Raw genomic sequence first — 18,334 nt, 5'->3', positions numbered from 1 at the left:
GATGATTTGACTTAACCCTCTCCACTAAAACCCCACCTTTTGCTCCCAATCTCTCAGTTTCCCTCACGCCATCTCTCCAATCACATCCGCTATGTACGTCCTCTGCTTCATGTCTGGGTGAATCTCCATACTCTAGATAAGCCTCCTCTCACTTAAACTTTTTGTTCTTGAAATTCTTCTTGGCATTTCATTAAAAATGAGTTGTTCTGGGATTATATGCATTTTGGCTGTTTTTTTTTTTTTTTAAAGACCGTGCTTAAATTGGCTTTTCAGTAAATCTCCTTAAAGTGTGTATAAAATCTGACATTTTAGAAGGTCATATTCCCTTCAGTCAGTGAGATGCAAGACGTCTTCAAAGGTCAATATCTCAAAGCCACACAGATGCAATCTTATGATTCCAAGTTCTTGGACATTCATTTAATATCACATTAACAATTATTACCAAATATCCTCACTGGAGACCAGAGGGTAATGAGTAGAGGCTTTTTTACATTATTGAGATTTCATCCCTAGCCTGCCCAACAAAGGAGCAGAAATGACAAAAGAGCTAAATGAGCCCTTGTTCTGATTCGCTCCCCTTTCAATAGGAGATTCCAGCTCAGCGGACCCGCTCCTCCTCGACCAGTATGTGGCAGTAACAGACTATGAGAAGCAGGAGAGCTCCGAGGTCAGCCTGCATGTGGGTCAGGTGGTGGAGGTCATTGAGAAAAATGAGTCTGGTAAGTTCTATACAGCATCCGGTATACGCTTTCCTTTTTTTCCTCAGTTTGATTAAACAAATTCTTCTCATTTAGGGTGGTGGTTTATCAGCTCAGACGATGCCCAGGGCTGGGTCCCTGCCACCTGCCTTGAGGCGCAGGATGACCCCGATGACTTCAGTCTTCCAGGGGAAGAAGGTACATAACCCTTTCCATCCAGGTGCTATTGTTTCAGATTCAATACCCTAAAGAAAAAGTTTAGGATGTAGCATTTACTGTCAACACAACTGTATGTGTAAGTTATTTCTTACTTTTGGAATAATAACAGCAAGTAGAAATTTTTGACACAAATGTTTTGTGCTATTGTCTTTCTGTTGCCTTCTAAAGTGCAACACACACCACACATTTGTTGATGCCAATACACATGCCATGCACATTCAGTGTGTGTTATATTCTGCTGGTATGTGTTGCCCTTAAGAACAGCAATCCAAATATGTTTAAACACCTCAATTATAGAGCATTCATCATTACAAATAATATGCAGCAATTCATTAAAAGGTGAAACTTGAACAAAAATGTGAACAATTGGGAATAAAAAGCCATCTCTGGCATATATTGGGGTAAGATTCCACAAAATAGCCCAATGTAGATGCTAAAAGAATGATGCTGTAATGATACAGCACATCACAGGGTAGGAACCCTACTAAGAAAAGACGTGTAGCCAGCCCATATGCAAATTACAGACTGTCCTTCAAGTCTTGGCAAGCCTAGGAAGTATATGGTTTAAAAGTGGAAATTGAGCTGGCCGCCCTGTCTTTGTTGGGCAGGTCAGTCCTCAGAGCCCTGGAATTAGAGAGTCACTCACATCTAACATTCACTTTCACTGGCATGAAGCAAATAAATTAGCAATTGAGCGAGTACGTAAGTACAAAGTATGGTTATACATTAAGCTAGCTTCTGTGGCAGTAGAATGGTGCAGTAGTATCACCAACATACTAGTAAGGACATTACATAGAGTTTGACACTGGAATGGGGATCCAAAGGGAAATAAATAGTCTATCTAGAATGGATGAAAACTCTACAGGCTGGTCTTATACACAGTTTGTAGCTATACCTACAAAAAGTAATGCACTGTAATTCGTATATATCCCATGAAGTCAATTTGTGAACCAGGATATATTGTATATATAGAGGAAACGGTTGGGGTTGCGGACTTTTGCCCAGGAGACCGGTGTGAAACCAGAAGTCAACGATGATGTATTTGTCACATAATTATGCGTTCCGGAGTTATTTTAAGCCAAACCACAACCTTTTCCTAAACCTAACTAAGACATTTTACTGCCTAAACCTAGGGAAGTTGTTTCCTTAGAAGACGGAAGTTTATTTTGAAAAGACTGTATGCAGAAAATTACAACCGTTGCTGGACATTTGTAGAAAAAACAACAAAAAAGGAGGAATAACTTTTTGGTAAGATATCATACGAACCGTTGTATGAGAATACGTTGAACTGTAACACTGGGATTTAGGGGGAAAAAATAATAAAATGTGCATAAACCTAGAGGGATTATCTGTCAGTAAATGAGTAAACCAGCATCAGGCCTGCCAGGAGTAGAGCTTTGATTTTTCTAATAGGCCGACCAAAATTGAAAATGCTTTCATTTAGGATGAAAACATCGTCCAGATGGGATATGTAATGTTCACTTCCTATTTTGCCTCACTTACTGTGCTGGGATGTCAGTGCCTCGGAGGTTCTGGTCACTGCCAAGGCACGTGGGTCGTCGCAGAACTTTAGGGGATCTATTCAGCACAGGCTTTGGGCAAGGTGGAGCGCACGCCTTTCTTCTCCCCCTATTCTAAATGTGTGTATGTGTATGTGTGTGCACGCATACACAGCTGTGTACATGTTTGTTTGTCCATGTGTATGCATGAAATGTTTGTTGCATGAGAAATCCAAGCATGTGAATCAAATCCTTGCATGCAAAATGGACTGTGTGTATTTTCTTTTTATCTGATACGAATAAATAAAATATAAGTTGATTAAAAATAATGTAGCATTTCAATTAACCAACCAACATTTAACACTCGATAGGTCCGTAGTATTACATATAATATTTATAATGTAGTAGAAATAAGAATAGGAATAGTAGAAATGGCTGCATTTCTAGTACAGTAGCAAGTTTGTCAAGTTTGTTTGTGGTCAACATGTGTGTTTTGTGTGTTGCACATGTGTGTATCTTACATCTTCTCACTCCACAAGATGCTGCTCAAGCCTTGCCTCATTTAAATCAGTTAGCCAATGTAGAACCAATCCACCTCTGTACCTTTTGCAGTATCTCATCCTGAGTGTTGTGATGGAGACAGTTCATTAAAAGGGTTGCAGACATTTTTACTGCATACCAATAACGACAAGTTTAAATTATTTCATAAATGATACACACTATTATACAAAACGTTACAGTTTGAAACGCTACAAGCCATTGTAATCCAAGTGTACCACTATGTGCTTTTTTTATTTTTTTTATTTGTGCTCCTTTTATTCCTGAACCTATACACAGTAATCTTCAAAACCAACATTATGTTCTTACATTTAACAATATTGTCTTTTTATGACTCCAGATGAGAAGTATTCAGTGATTTACCAGTACGCGGCCAGGGATGATGATGAGATCGACCTGGAGAGAGGCATGATTGTAGAGGTGATTCAGAAGAACCTGGAGGGCTGGTGGAAGATCAGGTAATAAAATCAAAGACTCTGGGAGAAATAAATATGATTAACAAAAAAGAAATCTGTATTTACTAAGGAGACATGTGTTTGAAAACATGAATTGACATCAGATCTTAGATAATAATGAGGAAAATGTATATCTAACTGAAACCTAACTAATGCCCATAAAGTCCACCCAGTCCGTCTTTCACCTGAAGCCACTGATTGTACGTCTCTCCTCCTCTCAGGTACCAGGGCCGTGAGGGCTGGGCCCCGGCCTCCTACCTGAAGAAGACCGACATCCAGGGCCAGAAGCAGTCAGCAGGCGCTGCTGCTCATGCCAGTACCAATGACCTAGATGGGTTTTCTAAACAGAACCACCAAAACAATGCAGCCAAAGAGAACCGAGACAACAGCCAAAAAGAAAACAGACTCTCATTTTTCTCTGACAACAAAAGTAAGTGGAATTTATATCTATTAACTGTCGTTCGCTCATTATCTATTTTGCTGCTGCATCACTTAAAGGGATAGTTCAGGTGTTTTAAAGTGGGGTTGTACAAGGTACTTTTCCATAGTCAGTGTATTACCTACAGTAGATGATGGTCGGCACGCCCCCAGTTTAGAGAAACAAACAGGAGTACCAACACAGGAGCAAAGCAATGTACTGCTGTGGACGGGGCCGGCAGCAAAACATATTTTAGCCACCTAAAAGAAAGGTCCACCTGAAAAATCTACATATGTTTAAGTATACGTTATATTTAGAATATTTTCCGACAGGGAACTGTACTGAAAGTGAAACTTTCTATTTCTTCAAAGCCACCAGACTCAGTTGACAAAACAGTATAGATACGTTTCACTTTCAGTTCCTTTCCCCGTCAGAAAATATTCTAAATATAGCGTACACTTAAACTGCTTTGCTCCAGTGTCAGTACTCTTGTCTGTTTCTCCAAAATAGAGGCATGCCGACTGCCGTCTATCATATGTAATACTCTGACTATGAGTAAGTACCTCATACAACCCTACTTCAAAACACCTGAAATATCCCTTTAATATATTTTAAAGCTGTTTATCTGTAATGTGATAATACATAATGCCAGGATATGTAAACACACTCTAAAAAGTATGCAGAAATATACTTGCACACCTCTATTATTTGACAAGGTTGTGATTTGCTTTAGGATACAGTCTTATTGCCCAGCCACAGTCAGCATAACCAGCATTCAACACAAAATCCAAATGATAACCTGTGTAAAATGAATGAATTAGTGATTACTTAATGTCTTTTCCCTCCACAGAAGTGGGATTAAGACACAGACCTCCTCCACGCAGAGATCTAACCATTGTAAGAGATCCAGTTCAAATCTCTATTTGACACAGTGGGGATTTCTATTGTATTGGAGAATAACTTCTCTCTCACATTCCACAGCCACGTGGTGCAAACCTACCCAAACCACCTGTTGCTCCTCAGGTTGAGGAGGAGTTCTACACCATAGCAGACTTCCAGACCACCATCCCCGATGGTATTAGCTTCCAAGCCGGAGTCAAAGTTGAGGTGGGTCAGGCATTTCCTAAAGTTGTATTAAAATGAAGAATATAGTGAAATATTTGGTTTGAATAAAGATTTGTACATTTTGTCCTTTCATTTATTTCATACATTTTAAAGTGATATAGTAAAATGAAATGACCCTTTTTTTTTTACCTACCAGGTGATTGAGAAGAATAATGGTGGTTGGTGGTACATCCAGATGGACGACAAAGAGGGCTGGGCCCCTGCCACCTTTATTGACAAGTACAAGAAGACCAGTAACGCCCTGCGACCTAACTTCCTTGCCCCTCTGCCCAATGAGATGGAGAAGCTGAGACTGGAAGATGGTGGACCTTCAAATGTTTCCGGGTCAGATGACAGCTGGTCCAAACCTTTACCAGATGAGCCAACCACAGCCCCTGACTCCCGGCCCAAGCTGAGAGATTGGAAGTCCGCTGCCAACAAGGGACCCGCTACCTTCACTGCGCCTTTACCTCCAGCCCCATCTGCCCCTCCAGTCGAGGAGAAACCAGCTCTGCCACCTCGAAGGGAGTCCATTAATAAGAGCTTTGAACTGGAGGTATCAGAGAAACCGAGGCCTGATCATTCCAAACCTTTGCCTCCAAAACCCCCAGCTCCTGGGGTCATCATGCCGCTGGTTCCACCCAAAGCAGCCCCCTTCAAACTGGACAAACCACCAGAGCCAAAGAAAGAAGATAAGAGCAAAGCTCTTCACCTTCGGAACGAGATGGGTATTGAATGTGGCCACAAGATCTCTGCCAAAGAGGTGAAGAAGTTTAATCTGAAGCCCGTACCTAAACAGCCACCAAAACCAAAACCAGAAGCGCAGGAGGAGAAACCAGAGGCGGCCGGCCCAGCGGTGTTTATGAAGCCGAAGCCGGTGCTCCGACCTAAACCTGTTCCAGCTGCCAAGCCAGATCCTCCGGCAGAGAACAAACTAGACATCACCAACCTGAGAAGCAAGCTGAGGCCGTCAAAACCTGCGGATCCCAGCTCTGCGTCAGCTGAGGCGAACCATCAGAATGACACCTCGGCATCATTAAATAGTTCCCATCCCAGTGCACCCTCCAGCTCTCCCCCCATGCATATCCCTACTCTCAACAATGGTAAGCACTGCGACGAGCCAAAACTCCCCCCAAAACACATTAATGGCCATAGCCAGGAGAGCTCATCAACCCCTGCAAAACCAGCAGTGCCCCCCCATAAAGAACCCCCACAGAGACCCCCCGCCATGGCTCCAAGGAGACCTCCACCTCCAAAGAAGACCGACCCATCCAGCCCGACCGAGCTCAAACCGCCACCTCCTCTAAGAGAAATCCAGGACCCTCCCAAGGGCCCGGCACCCCAACTCAGCAGACCCCCTCCCCCGAAACCCAAAGGGTTTGTTCCAACACCTCCAAACAAAGAAAAAGAAGAGCCCAAAATTAATAAAGTCCCGGTTCCTCCCAAGCCTCAGTTGAAGAGCGAGAAGCCCGGCCCGCCCAGGGACAAGCTTCCACCTTTACTCATGGAGCCCAGTAAGGATGAAGTGTATCTTGCGGTGGCGGACTTTGAAGGGGATGACCAAACATCCAGCTTCAAAGTGGGTACGGTGTTTGAGGTGATGGAGAAAAACAGCAGCGGCTGGTGGTTCTGTAAGAAAGCAGGACAAGATGCTGAGAGCTGGATTCCTTCGAATTACCTGAGCAAGAAACCTTAGTGTGAATGTGCTCTCAAAACCGTCGCCATATGAATAAGTAAACAAACTAATGATTTAAATGAACAAAATATCACTACTTTGTAGCTAATTAGCATTTTTTTTTTGTTTTTATTTATAGGTACCTTTTTTTTAAGTGACACATTTTTGTTATGTTGCATTTTGATAAGAATATTCTACCTAAACTGAACCAGCAATAACACATGACCTTGTTGGGTCTTGTGATGTTTACGTTTTTTTTTTTTTTTTTTATCTCAATTTTACATGAAAAAAAGTTCTTTGCTTTCGTTGCCATATGCTACGTGTGTCAGTCTTGCCATTACTTAGGCTAGACGCTAGAACAGCAGTAAATGTATCTCCACCCATGCCTTCTATGATATGGTGCCTCTATATTATATGCAAAGTGCTTCAGTGCTTAATATACTGTATGCAACTGTAGATATAGTCCTTGTTAGAATCTGGAAAAACCTTTAAATAAAAATCCAAACTCTACATCACAGGAGAAAAATGTTCATATCCAGCAGTAGACAAAAAAAAAATCCCAAATCCCTTAGACAAAGACTGCACATGAACTCACCGGGGGAGTTCAATGACTACATCTGGGCTTTCAAGTGCTATTAGCAATTACTAAAAGAGATGTCTTTGCCAAGTAGAAGTGCTGTTTGTTATACGAGAAACATGCATATTAGTTTTTGTGCTATTGTAATGCTTTTCTTGGTCGACTGCATAATTAACGTTGCAGTGACTTGTAACAGATGTGCACTTTTTTCAGTCATTTCTTACGAGATCATTTTAAGGTTTGCACACGCTGAAGGGAGGGGAAGAATGCCACAGTGCATTTGATTTCTTAGTTTTCCATTTTTATTAGTTATGTGTACTCACTGTAACGAATATCCACCAATGTAAAGATGACGAGGCTAGAACATCCAAACTGACAAGTTGAAAAGAAGCTCTCTGTCATATTATTTTAACATAATCATGTTATGTCACACCCAAAAATAAGAAGTGTGAAATGTGACTTGCAGAGCACATCTGCATAACAGATGTCTGACCTAAGAACTAAGAAATTGGTGATCTACAGTGATGTGTGCAATGATTTACAGTATTGTAAGTGTACAGTCTGTTCTCAACCGAAGTTTGGTGCTAAAATAACAGCAAAGTATGACCATTGTATAAAAGTAATGTTTTACATTAATGCTTGACTGGTCTCAAGCATGGTCAGTATAGCAAATTATTTTTTATTTTATTGTACAGAAATGAGAGGCATATCTTAGCTGTTGTCACTTTTTCTTTGATGGTCCATCTGTCAGGTCTTTTACTCTGTACTGATGAAGGGATTAGAGGAAGAAAGAGCCAAGAAGGAATTTGGATGGTTGATTTACAGGATTTGCTAATATGAGGAAAAACAAAGAGTTGTGCCATTTTTTTTTTCATCAAGAGATGAAAAAAGTCACTTAAGAAAAGTGACAGTAAAAAATGTGAAACAACTGATTGTTAATTTCACACCAAATTAAAGTTTACTATACACATTTTTTAATGAAGTGTTAGGTTTACTAAACAAATAAGCAAAATTGGAACATAAAAATGCACATTCATGGTTCTCTAAACAATCAGACAAGGCTACAAGCTGTTACACTGCTTCTAGTTGCTATAATGTTATTCCACCTTCCACCCATGTTTTATATATAAAACAGATGATATGTTACCAATTACAGAGAATAAGAAATTGTATTGTTGGGGTTTATTTCATGAGGACAAACGGCAAGAAGGTACAGTACAGTACAGTGTAAGGCAAATGTATGGGTTGATGGTGTTATCATTTCAGTATTGTAATCTTATTTACTTTTTTTGCTATGTATTTTTCATTACATTGAGTCTACTTTTCCTTAAGTCAATAAAAGTTTCAGATTTTTCAGTTCAGCTGTCATACTGTGTCTGAATTGGTATTTCAAAAAACCCAAGAAAAATGTGCACTGGTGGAATGTTTCTGGGTTATTTATCTCTTATTGATTTTTTTTTTTTTTTTAATTGTTAGAACATTGCAAGGCATAAATCGAAGCAAATGAGTAGTCTTCTACTTTTTCATACATTTTCCCTCCCACCCCAAACAGTAAGAAAAATAAAGGAAATGACCAATATCACACGTATGGCAACAGTAACAGACTTAAAGCAGCAGTGACACCAAAATTGGTGAAATACTACGCACATGAAATAATAGAACACATACAATATACACGTATACACACCAAATAAAAAGTAAAAAAAAAAAGTAAATAAAAAATTAGGCTCAGTTGTCACAACCAGGCAAAGAGATCAGAGATTCAATATGAATATCTTACTGGTTTATTTGAAGAAGTGAGAAACTTTTCAAGTATTCTCTCTTAACTTTTTCGACAAACTATATCATGACTTTCTATTTTTTCGACACACTATACTATGACTTTTTTTAAGACATGTTATACTATGACTTTTATTGAAAAATTGACATACTGTACTATGACTTTTTTTGACATACAATATGACTTATTTTTTCGACATACAATACTATGACTTTTTTCGACAACTATACTATGACTTTTTTTTTTTGATATTTTTGACATACTATACTATGACTTTTTTTTTGATATTTTTGACATACTATACTATGACTTTTTTTTTGATATTTTTGACATACTATACTATGACTTTTTTTTTGATATTTTTGACATACAATACTATGACTTTTCGACATACTATACTATGACTTTTTTTTTTTGATATTTTTGACATACTATACTATGACTTTTTTCGACATACTATACTATGACTTTTTTTTTTTGATATTTTTGACATACTATACTATGACTTTTTTGACATACAATACTATGACTTTTTTTTTGATATTTTTGACATACTATACTATGACTTTTTTTTTGATATTTTTGACATACTATACTATGACTTTTTTTTTTGATATTTTTGACATACTATACTATGACTTTTTTTTTGATATTTTTGACATACTATACTATGACTTTTTTTTTGATATTTTTGACATACTATACTATGACTTTTTTTTGATATTTTTGACATACTATACTATGACTTTTTTTTTTGATATTTTTGACATACTATACTATGACTTTTTTTTTTGATATTTTTGACATACTATACTATGACTTTTTTTTTGATATTTTTGACATACTATACTATGACTTTTTTTTTGATATTTTTGACATACTATACTATGACTTTTTTTTTTGATATTTTTGACATACTATACTATGACTTTTTCTCCACATACTATATGTGGAAAAAAAGTCATAGTATAGTATGTCAAAAATATCAAAAAGAAAAAAATTGACTATGACTTTTTTTCCACATATAGTATGTGGAAAAAAAGTCATAGTATAGTATGTCAAAAATATCAAAAAGAAAAAGTCATAGTATAGTATGTCAAAAATATCAAAAAAAAGAAGTCATAGTATAGTATGTCAAAAATATCAAAAAGAAAAAGTCATAGTATAGTATGTCAAAAATATCAAAAAGAAAAAGTCATAGTATAGTATGTCAAAAATATCAAAAAAAAGAAGTCATAGTATAGTATGTCAAAAATATCAAAAAGAAAAAGTCATAGTATAGTATGTCAAAAATATCAAAAAGAAAAAGTCATAGTATAGTATGTTGAAAAAACAGAAATGTCATAGTACAGTATTTTAAAAAAAAGTCATATTATTCTCTGTTGAAAAAAATTGGGCAGGTACCTGCCTGCCCACTGGCTACGTACCTGCCTGCGTGCGCGCACACACTCTGCCCGTGCACTGCCTATTGCGCGTCACCGGAGTCTTCCACGTGCAGCTTGACAGCTGCCATGTTCGTTGGCTACGTCCATTTTGATATGTTTATGTTCCTAATGATAATTTTGAGGGAGTGGCTTTGGATGGAGGCCTGAAGCCACGGACTGTCAGTGTTGCCGATTTGGCGACTTTCTTGCTATAGATTTAGGGACTTTTGGAGCTGCTGCTGCTGCTGCTGCGTCTCACTGCAGGATTTCGCTTTCTGTCTGGCCAGAGGAGGCTAATCAGTTACGATGGAAAACACCTGGACGCACTCCTGCGTCTGGGCTCTGAACAAACGCGGGTAAGCTGACGCTCCTACAGTGAGTTTCCACTGCAAATTGTTGCTATTTTGCAATCTATTCTTGAGTGAGCATGAATTTTCAGATTTTCTTAAAAGGCTGAACTTTGTTAAGAGATGTCTTACTTGATCACTTTTCACTGCTGGACAGGTCCTCAGTCTGTCTCACTAAATCTGCTCTCCGATCTGTGTCCAAACCCTTCAAATCTGGACTTTATCTGTCTAGCTCAGGGGTCACCTGCAGCCCCTCTCCAGTGGCTCCCTGTAGAGTTTTGAAAAATGGAAATGAATAACTGTGTTTTGTTTACATTTTCATTTGTATTTATCATTGTTGTAGGTTTATGGTACGACCGAGTATTAGGGCCACATTGAGGAAAAATAAATAAATCTGAGATTTCGATAATAAAGTCATAGGTTTTCGAGAAAAAAGTCGTAATATTATGAGAATAAAGTCATAGGTTAAAGAGAAAAAAGTTGTAGTATTATGAAAATAAAGTAATAATATTATAAAGTAGTAATTTTTCTTTTTTTCTCGTAAAGTTATGACTTTATTCTCGTAATATTACGACTCTTTTCTCATAAAGTTATGACTTTATTCTTGTAATATTACGACTTTTTTCTTGTAAACTTTTGACTTTATTCTCGTAATATTCCGACTCTTTTCTCATAAAGTTATGACTTTACTCTCGTTATATTACGACTTTTTTTCTCGTAAAGTTATGACTTTATTCTCGTAATATTACGACTTTTTTCTTGTAAACTTCTGACTTTATTCTCGTAATATTCCGATTCTTTTCTCATAAAGTTATGACTTTATTCTCGTTATATTACGACTTTTTTTCTCGTAAAGTTATGACTTTATTCTCGTAATATTACGACTTTTTTCTTGTAAACTTTTGACTTTATTCTCGTAATATTCCGATTCTTTTCTCATAAAGTTATGACTTTATTCTCGTTATATTACGACTTTTTTCTTGTAAACTTCTGACTTTATTCTCGTAATATTACGACTCTTTTCTCATAAAGTTATGACTTTATTTTCGTTATATTACAACTTTTTTTCTCGTAAAGTTATGACTTTATTCTCGTAATATTACGACTTTTTTCTCATAAAGTTATGACTTTATTCTCGTTATATTACGACTTTTTTTCTCGTAAAGTTATGACTTTATTCTCGTTATATTACGACTTTTTTTCTCGTAAAGTTATGACTTTATTCTCGTAATATTACGACTTTTTTTCTCGTAATATTGTGACTTTTTATCTTAATATTATGATTTTTTTCTCGTAAAGTTCTCGAAATCTGATGGGTTCTTTTGCAGCTTCAGACAGATTTTGCCTAAAATGGCTCTTTTGATAATAAAAGTAGCTGACCCCTGGTCTAACTGAATAGAGGTTGAAACAGGCAACTCCCGCGAGAGTATATGGGTGTTTCTGCAACTAAGACTCTCCCAAATAAAAAAAATGCAGCCTCTCTGAATTTAAATTTTAACCATCAGAGTACGTAATACAAACAGGTACACAAAATTACATGTTATGGTTAAGATTTTAATCTATGTTTATTTTCTTACTGTTTTCATCACCTATTCTTATACTAAATGTCCTTACCGCTTCATTTTATACATTTTGCTTTTGAAAATTCTATAATATTTTTAAGACATTTAAATTCATTTTCACCAAGCTTTGTGCATCATTGTAAATATTGATATATAAACATTATTTTAAAAATACGGGATTTCGTGATTTTTTTTTTTTCTTCTTCATACACTAAAATAGGCTACATAATATGTTGTGTTTTGTGACCGATATCTCTCTCTCAGGAGATGCAGGCTACAGCTAAATCCTGGACCAGTGACTCCTGGAACGCTGCAGAACTTCGGTGTGTCTGGAACTCCTTCGGTGCCGATGGTTGGTGAGTGAGCATGCATTTTCAGATTTTCTTATTAGGCTAAACTTTGTTGACACATGTCTTACTTGATAACTTTTCGCTGTAACAGGTCCACTGTCTCTCTCACTAAATCTGCTACTGACACCACCGTGTGTCCTGTCTAACTGAATAGTGGTTGAAACCATAGATCTACAGTCTGTGGTTGAAACAGGCAACAGGTTACTGCAACTAAGTTCACTTTTACCTTTCCCAAATGAAAAAAAAATCAACCTCTGTGAATTTAAATTTTAACCATCAGAGTATGTAATTTACAATACAGTTTATCAATTATTCTTATACTTAATGTCCATACTATACTATGACTTCCTTTTAATTTATTCGACATGCTATACTATGAATTTCTTTTTTCAATTTTTTCGACAAACTATAACATGACTTATATTCTTTTGACATGCTATACTATGACTTTTATTTAAAAATTTCAACATACTGTACTTTGGCTTTTTTGACATACTATACTTGGGCTTTTTATCGACATACTATACTATGACTTTTTTATTTTTTCGACATACTACACTGACTTTTTTCTACATACTATACTATGACATTTTTTCGACATATTATACAATGACTTTTTTTCAACATACCATACTATGACTTTTTTATTTTTTTGACGTAGTATACCATAACTTTTTTCAACATACTATACTATGACTTTTTTATTTTTTCGACATACCATACTATGACTTTTTTATTTTTTCGACATACCATACTATGACTTTTTTTTCATGAAAACATCGACATACTACACTGACTTTTTTTCATTAAAATTTCGACATACTATACTGACTTTTTTTTACATAGTATACTATGACTTTTTTTTATTTTTTCGACATACTATAGTATGACTTTTATTTAAAAATTTCAACATACTTTACTTTGACTTTTTTTGACATACAATAATATGACTTATTTTTTTGACATAGTATATCATGGCTTTTTATCGACATACTCTACTATGACTGTTACATTTTTTCGACATATTATACAATTACTTTTTTTCAACATACTATACTATGACTTTTTTATTTTTTCGACATACTATACTATTACTTTTTTTATTTTTTCGACATGCTGTACTTTGACTTTTTTTGACACACAATAATTTTACTTTTTTATATTTTTTGACATACTATACTATGACTTTTAATTTTTTCAACATACCATACCCTGACTTTTTTTCGACATACTATGCTATAACTTTTTTTTTATTTTTTTCGACATACTACGCTATGACTTTTTTTTTTTTTGACATACTACATTCGTTTCTGCAACTAAGACTCTCCCAAATAAAAAAAATGCAGCCTATCTGAATTTAAATTTTAACCATCAGAGTACGTAATACAAACAGGTACACAAAATTACATGTTGTGGTTAAGATTTTAATCTATGTTTATTTTCTTACTGTTTTCATCACCTATTCTTATACTAAATGTATACCGCTTCATTTTATACATTTTGCTTTTGAAAATTCTATAATATTTTTAAGACATTTAAATTCATTTTCACCAAGCTTTGTGCATCATTGTAAATATTGATATATAAACATTATTTTAAAAATACGGGATTTCGTGATTTTTTTTTTTTCTTCTTCATACACTAAAATAGGCTACATAATATGTTGTGTTTTGTGACCGATATCTCTCTCTCAGGAGATGCAGGCTACAGCTAAATCTTGGACCAGTGACTCCTGGAACGCTGCAGAACTTCGGTGTGTCTGGAACTCCTTCGGTGCCGATGGTTGGTGAGTGAGCATGCATTTTCAGATTTTCTTATTAGGCTAAACTTTGTTGACACATGTCTTACTTGATAACTTTTCGCTGTAACGGGTCCACTGTCTCTCTCACTAAATCTGCTACTGACACCACCGTGTGTCCTGTCTAACTGAATAGTGGTTGAAACCATAGATCTACAGTCTGTGGTTGAAACAGGCAACAGGTTACTGCAACTAAGTTCACTTTTACCTTTCCCAAATGAAAAAAAATCAACCTCTGTGAATTTAAATTTTAACCATCAGAGTATGTAATTTACAATACAGTTTATCAATTATTCTTATACTTAATGTCCATACTATACTATGATTTCCTTTTAATTTATTCGACATGCTATACTATGAATTTCTTTTTTCAATTTTTCGACAAACTATAACATGACTTATATTCTTTTGACATGCTATACTATGACTTTTATTTAAAAATTTCAACATACTGTACTTTGGCTTTTTTGACATACTATACTTGGGCTTTTTATCGACATACTATACTATGACTTTTTTATTTTTTCGACATACTACACTGACTTTTTTCTACATACTATACTATGACATTTTTTCGACATATTATACGATGACTTTTTTTCAACATACCATACTATGACTTTTTTATTTTTTTGACGTAGTATACCATAACTTTTTTCAACATACTATACTATGACTTTTTTATTTTTTCGACATACCATACTATGACTTTTTTTTCATGAAAACATCGACATACTACACTGACTTTTTTTCATTAAAATTTCGACATACTATACTGACTTTTTTTCATTAAAATTTCGACATACTACACTGACTTTTTTTCATTAAAATTTCGACATACTATACTGACTTTTTTTTACATAGTATACATGACTTTTTTTTATTTTTTCGACTTACTATAGTATGACTTTTATTTAAAAATTTCAACATACTTTACTTTGACTTTTTTTGACATACAATAATATGACTTATTTTTTTGACATAGTATATCATGGCTTTTTATCGACATACTCTACTATGACTGTTACATTTTTTCGACATATTATACAATTACTTTTTTTCAACATACTATACTATGACTTTTTTATTTTTTCGACATAATATTGTATGACTTTTTTTCTACATACTATACTATGACTTTTTTATTTTTTCGACATACCATACTATGACTTTTTTTTCATGAAAACATCGACATACTACACTGACTTTTTTTCATTAAAATTTCGACATACTATACTGACTTTTTTTTACATAGTATACATGACTTTTTTTTATTTTTTCGACTTACTATAGTATGACTTTTATTTAAAAATTTCAACATACTTTACTTTGACTTTTTTTGACATACAATAATATGACTTATTTTTTTGACATAGTATATCATGGCTTTTTATCGACATACTCTACTATGACTGTTACATTTTTTCGACATATTATACAATTACTTTTTTTCTACATACTATACTATGACTTTTTTTTATTTTTTCGACATACTATACTATTACTTTTTTTATTTTTTCGACATGCTGTACTTTGACTTTTTTTGACACACTAATTTTACTTTTTTATATTTTTTGACATACTATACTATGACTTTTAATTTTTTCAACATACTATACCCTGACTTTTTTTCGACATACTATGCTATAACTTTTTTTTATTTTTTTTGACATACTACGCTATGACTTTTTTTTTTTTTTTGACATACTACATTCGTTTCTGCAACTAAGACTCTCCCAAATAAAAAAAATGCAGCCTCTCTGAATTTAAATTTTAACCATCAGAGTACGTAATACAAACAGGTACACAAAATTACATGTTGTGGTTAAGATTTTAATCTATGTTTATTTTCTTACTGTTTTCATCACCTATTCTTATACTAAATGTATACCGCTTCATTTTATACATTTTGCTTTTGAAAATTCTATAATATTTTTAAGACATTTAAATTCATTTTCACCAAGCTTTGTGCATCATTGTAAATATTGATATATATAAACATTATTTTAAAAATACGGGATTTCGTGATTTTTTTTTTTTCTTCTTCATACACTAAAATAGGCTACATAATATGTTGTGTTTTGTGACCGATATCTCTCTCTCAGGAGATGCAGGCTACAGCTAAATCCTGGACCAGTGACTCCTGGAACGCTGCAGAACTTCGGTGTGTCTGGAACTCCTTCGGTGCCGATGGTTGGTGAGTGAGCATGCATTTTCAGATTTTCTTATTAGGCTAAACTTTGTTGACACATGTCTTACTTGATAACTTTTCGCTGTAACAGGTCCACTGTCTCTCTCACTAAATCTGCTACTGACACCACCGTGTGTCCTGTCTAACTGAATAGTGGTTGAAACCATAGATCTACAGTCTGTGGTTGAAACAGGCAACAGGTTACTGCAACTAAGTTCACTTTTACCTTTCCCAAATGAAAAAAAAATCAACCTCTGTGAATTTAAATTTTAACCATCAGAGTATGTAATTTACAATACAGTTTATCAATTATTCTTATACTTAATGTCCATACTATACTATGACTTCCTTTTAATTTATTCGACATGCTATACTACGAATTTCTTTTTTCAATTTTTCGACAAACTATAACATGACTTATATTCTTTTGACATGCTATACTATGACTTTTATTTAAAAATTTCAACATACTGTACTTTGGCTTTTTTGACATACTATACTTGGGCTTTTTATCGACATACTATACTATGACTTTTTTTATTTTTTCGACATACTACACTGACTTTTTTCTACATACTATACTATGACATTTTTTCGACATATTATACAATGACTTTTTTTCAACATACCATACTATGACTTTTTTATTTTTTTGACGTAGTATACCATAACTTTTTTCAACATACTATACTATGACTTTTTTTTCATGAAAACATCGACATACTACACTGACTTTTTTTCATTAAAATTTCGACATACTATACTGACTTTTTTTTACATAGTATACTATGACTTTTTTTTATTTTTTCGACATACTATAGTATGACTTTTATTTAAAAATTTCAACATACTTTACTTTGACTTTTTTTGACATACAATAATATGACTTATTTTTTTGACATAGTATATCATGGCTTTTTATCGACATACTCTACTATGACTGTTACATTTTTTCGACATATTATACAATTACTTTTTTTCAACATACTATACTATGACTTTTTTATTTTTTCGACATAATATTGTATGACTTTTTTTCTACATACTATACTATGACTTTTTTTATTTTTTCGACATACTATACTATTACTTTTTTTATTTTTTCGACATGCTGTACTTTGACTTTTTTTGACACACAATAATTTTACTTTTTTATATTTTTTGACATACTATACTATGACTTTTAATTTTTTCAACATACTATACCCTGACTTTTTTTCGACATACTATGCTATAACTTTTTTTTATTTTTTTCGACATACTACGCTATGACTTTTTTTTTTTTTTTTGACATACTACATTCGTTTCTGCAACTAAGACTCTCCCAAATAAAAAAAATGCAGCCTCTCTGAATTTAAATTTTAACCATCAGAGTACGTAATACAAACAGGTACACAAAATTACATGTTGTGGTTAAGATTTTAATCTATGTTTATTTTCTTACTGTTTTCATCACCTATTCTTATACTAAATGTATACCGCTTCATTTTATACATTTTGCTTTTGAAAATTCTATAATATTTTTAAGACATTTAAATTCATTTTCACCAAGCTTTGTGCATCATTGTAAATATTGATATATAAACATTATTTTAAAAATACGGGATTTCGTGATTTTTTTTTTTCTTCTTCATACACTAAAATAGGCTACATAATATGTTGTGTTTTGTGACCGATAT

At 34.2% G+C, this 18,334-nt stretch overlaps 1 protein-coding gene across 4 annotated transcripts in view; it reads left to right on the top strand.

The window, feature by feature from the left end:
* sh3pxd2b (SH3 and PX domains 2B) overlaps positions 1-7,245 on the top strand; it is a 47,092-nt gene extending 39,847 nt beyond the window's left edge. For 2 of the 4 annotated variants that reach the window (XM_037748472.1, XM_037748473.1), the window contains 8 exons: positions 588-719; positions 795-896; positions 2,437-2,520; positions 3,315-3,432; positions 3,651-3,859; positions 4,698-4,744; positions 4,829-4,954; positions 5,109-7,245. In XM_037748472.1, coding sequence (XP_037604400.1) covers positions 588-719; positions 795-896; positions 2,437-2,520; positions 3,315-3,432; positions 3,651-3,859; positions 4,698-4,744; positions 4,829-4,954; positions 5,109-6,647 — 2,357 coding nt within the window. In that variant the 3' untranslated portion in view covers positions 6,648-7,245. The remainder of the gene's footprint in view (positions 1-587; positions 720-794; positions 897-2,436; positions 2,521-3,314; positions 3,433-3,650; positions 3,860-4,697; positions 4,745-4,828; positions 4,955-5,108) is intronic. The other 2 variants (XM_037748474.1, XM_037748475.1) reach the window with 1 other exon arrangement.
* Positions 7,246-18,334: the final 11,089 nt, after the last annotated feature.

This window comes from Sebastes umbrosus, chromosome 17, assembly GCF_015220745.1.
Source record: "Sebastes umbrosus isolate fSebUmb1 chromosome 17, fSebUmb1.pri, whole genome shotgun sequence".
NCBI classification, from domain to species: Eukaryota; Metazoa; Chordata; class Actinopteri; order Perciformes; family Sebastidae; genus Sebastes; species Sebastes umbrosus.
Note: the sequence above shows the minus strand (reverse complement) of the source record. Positions and strands in the feature narration are given on the sequence as shown.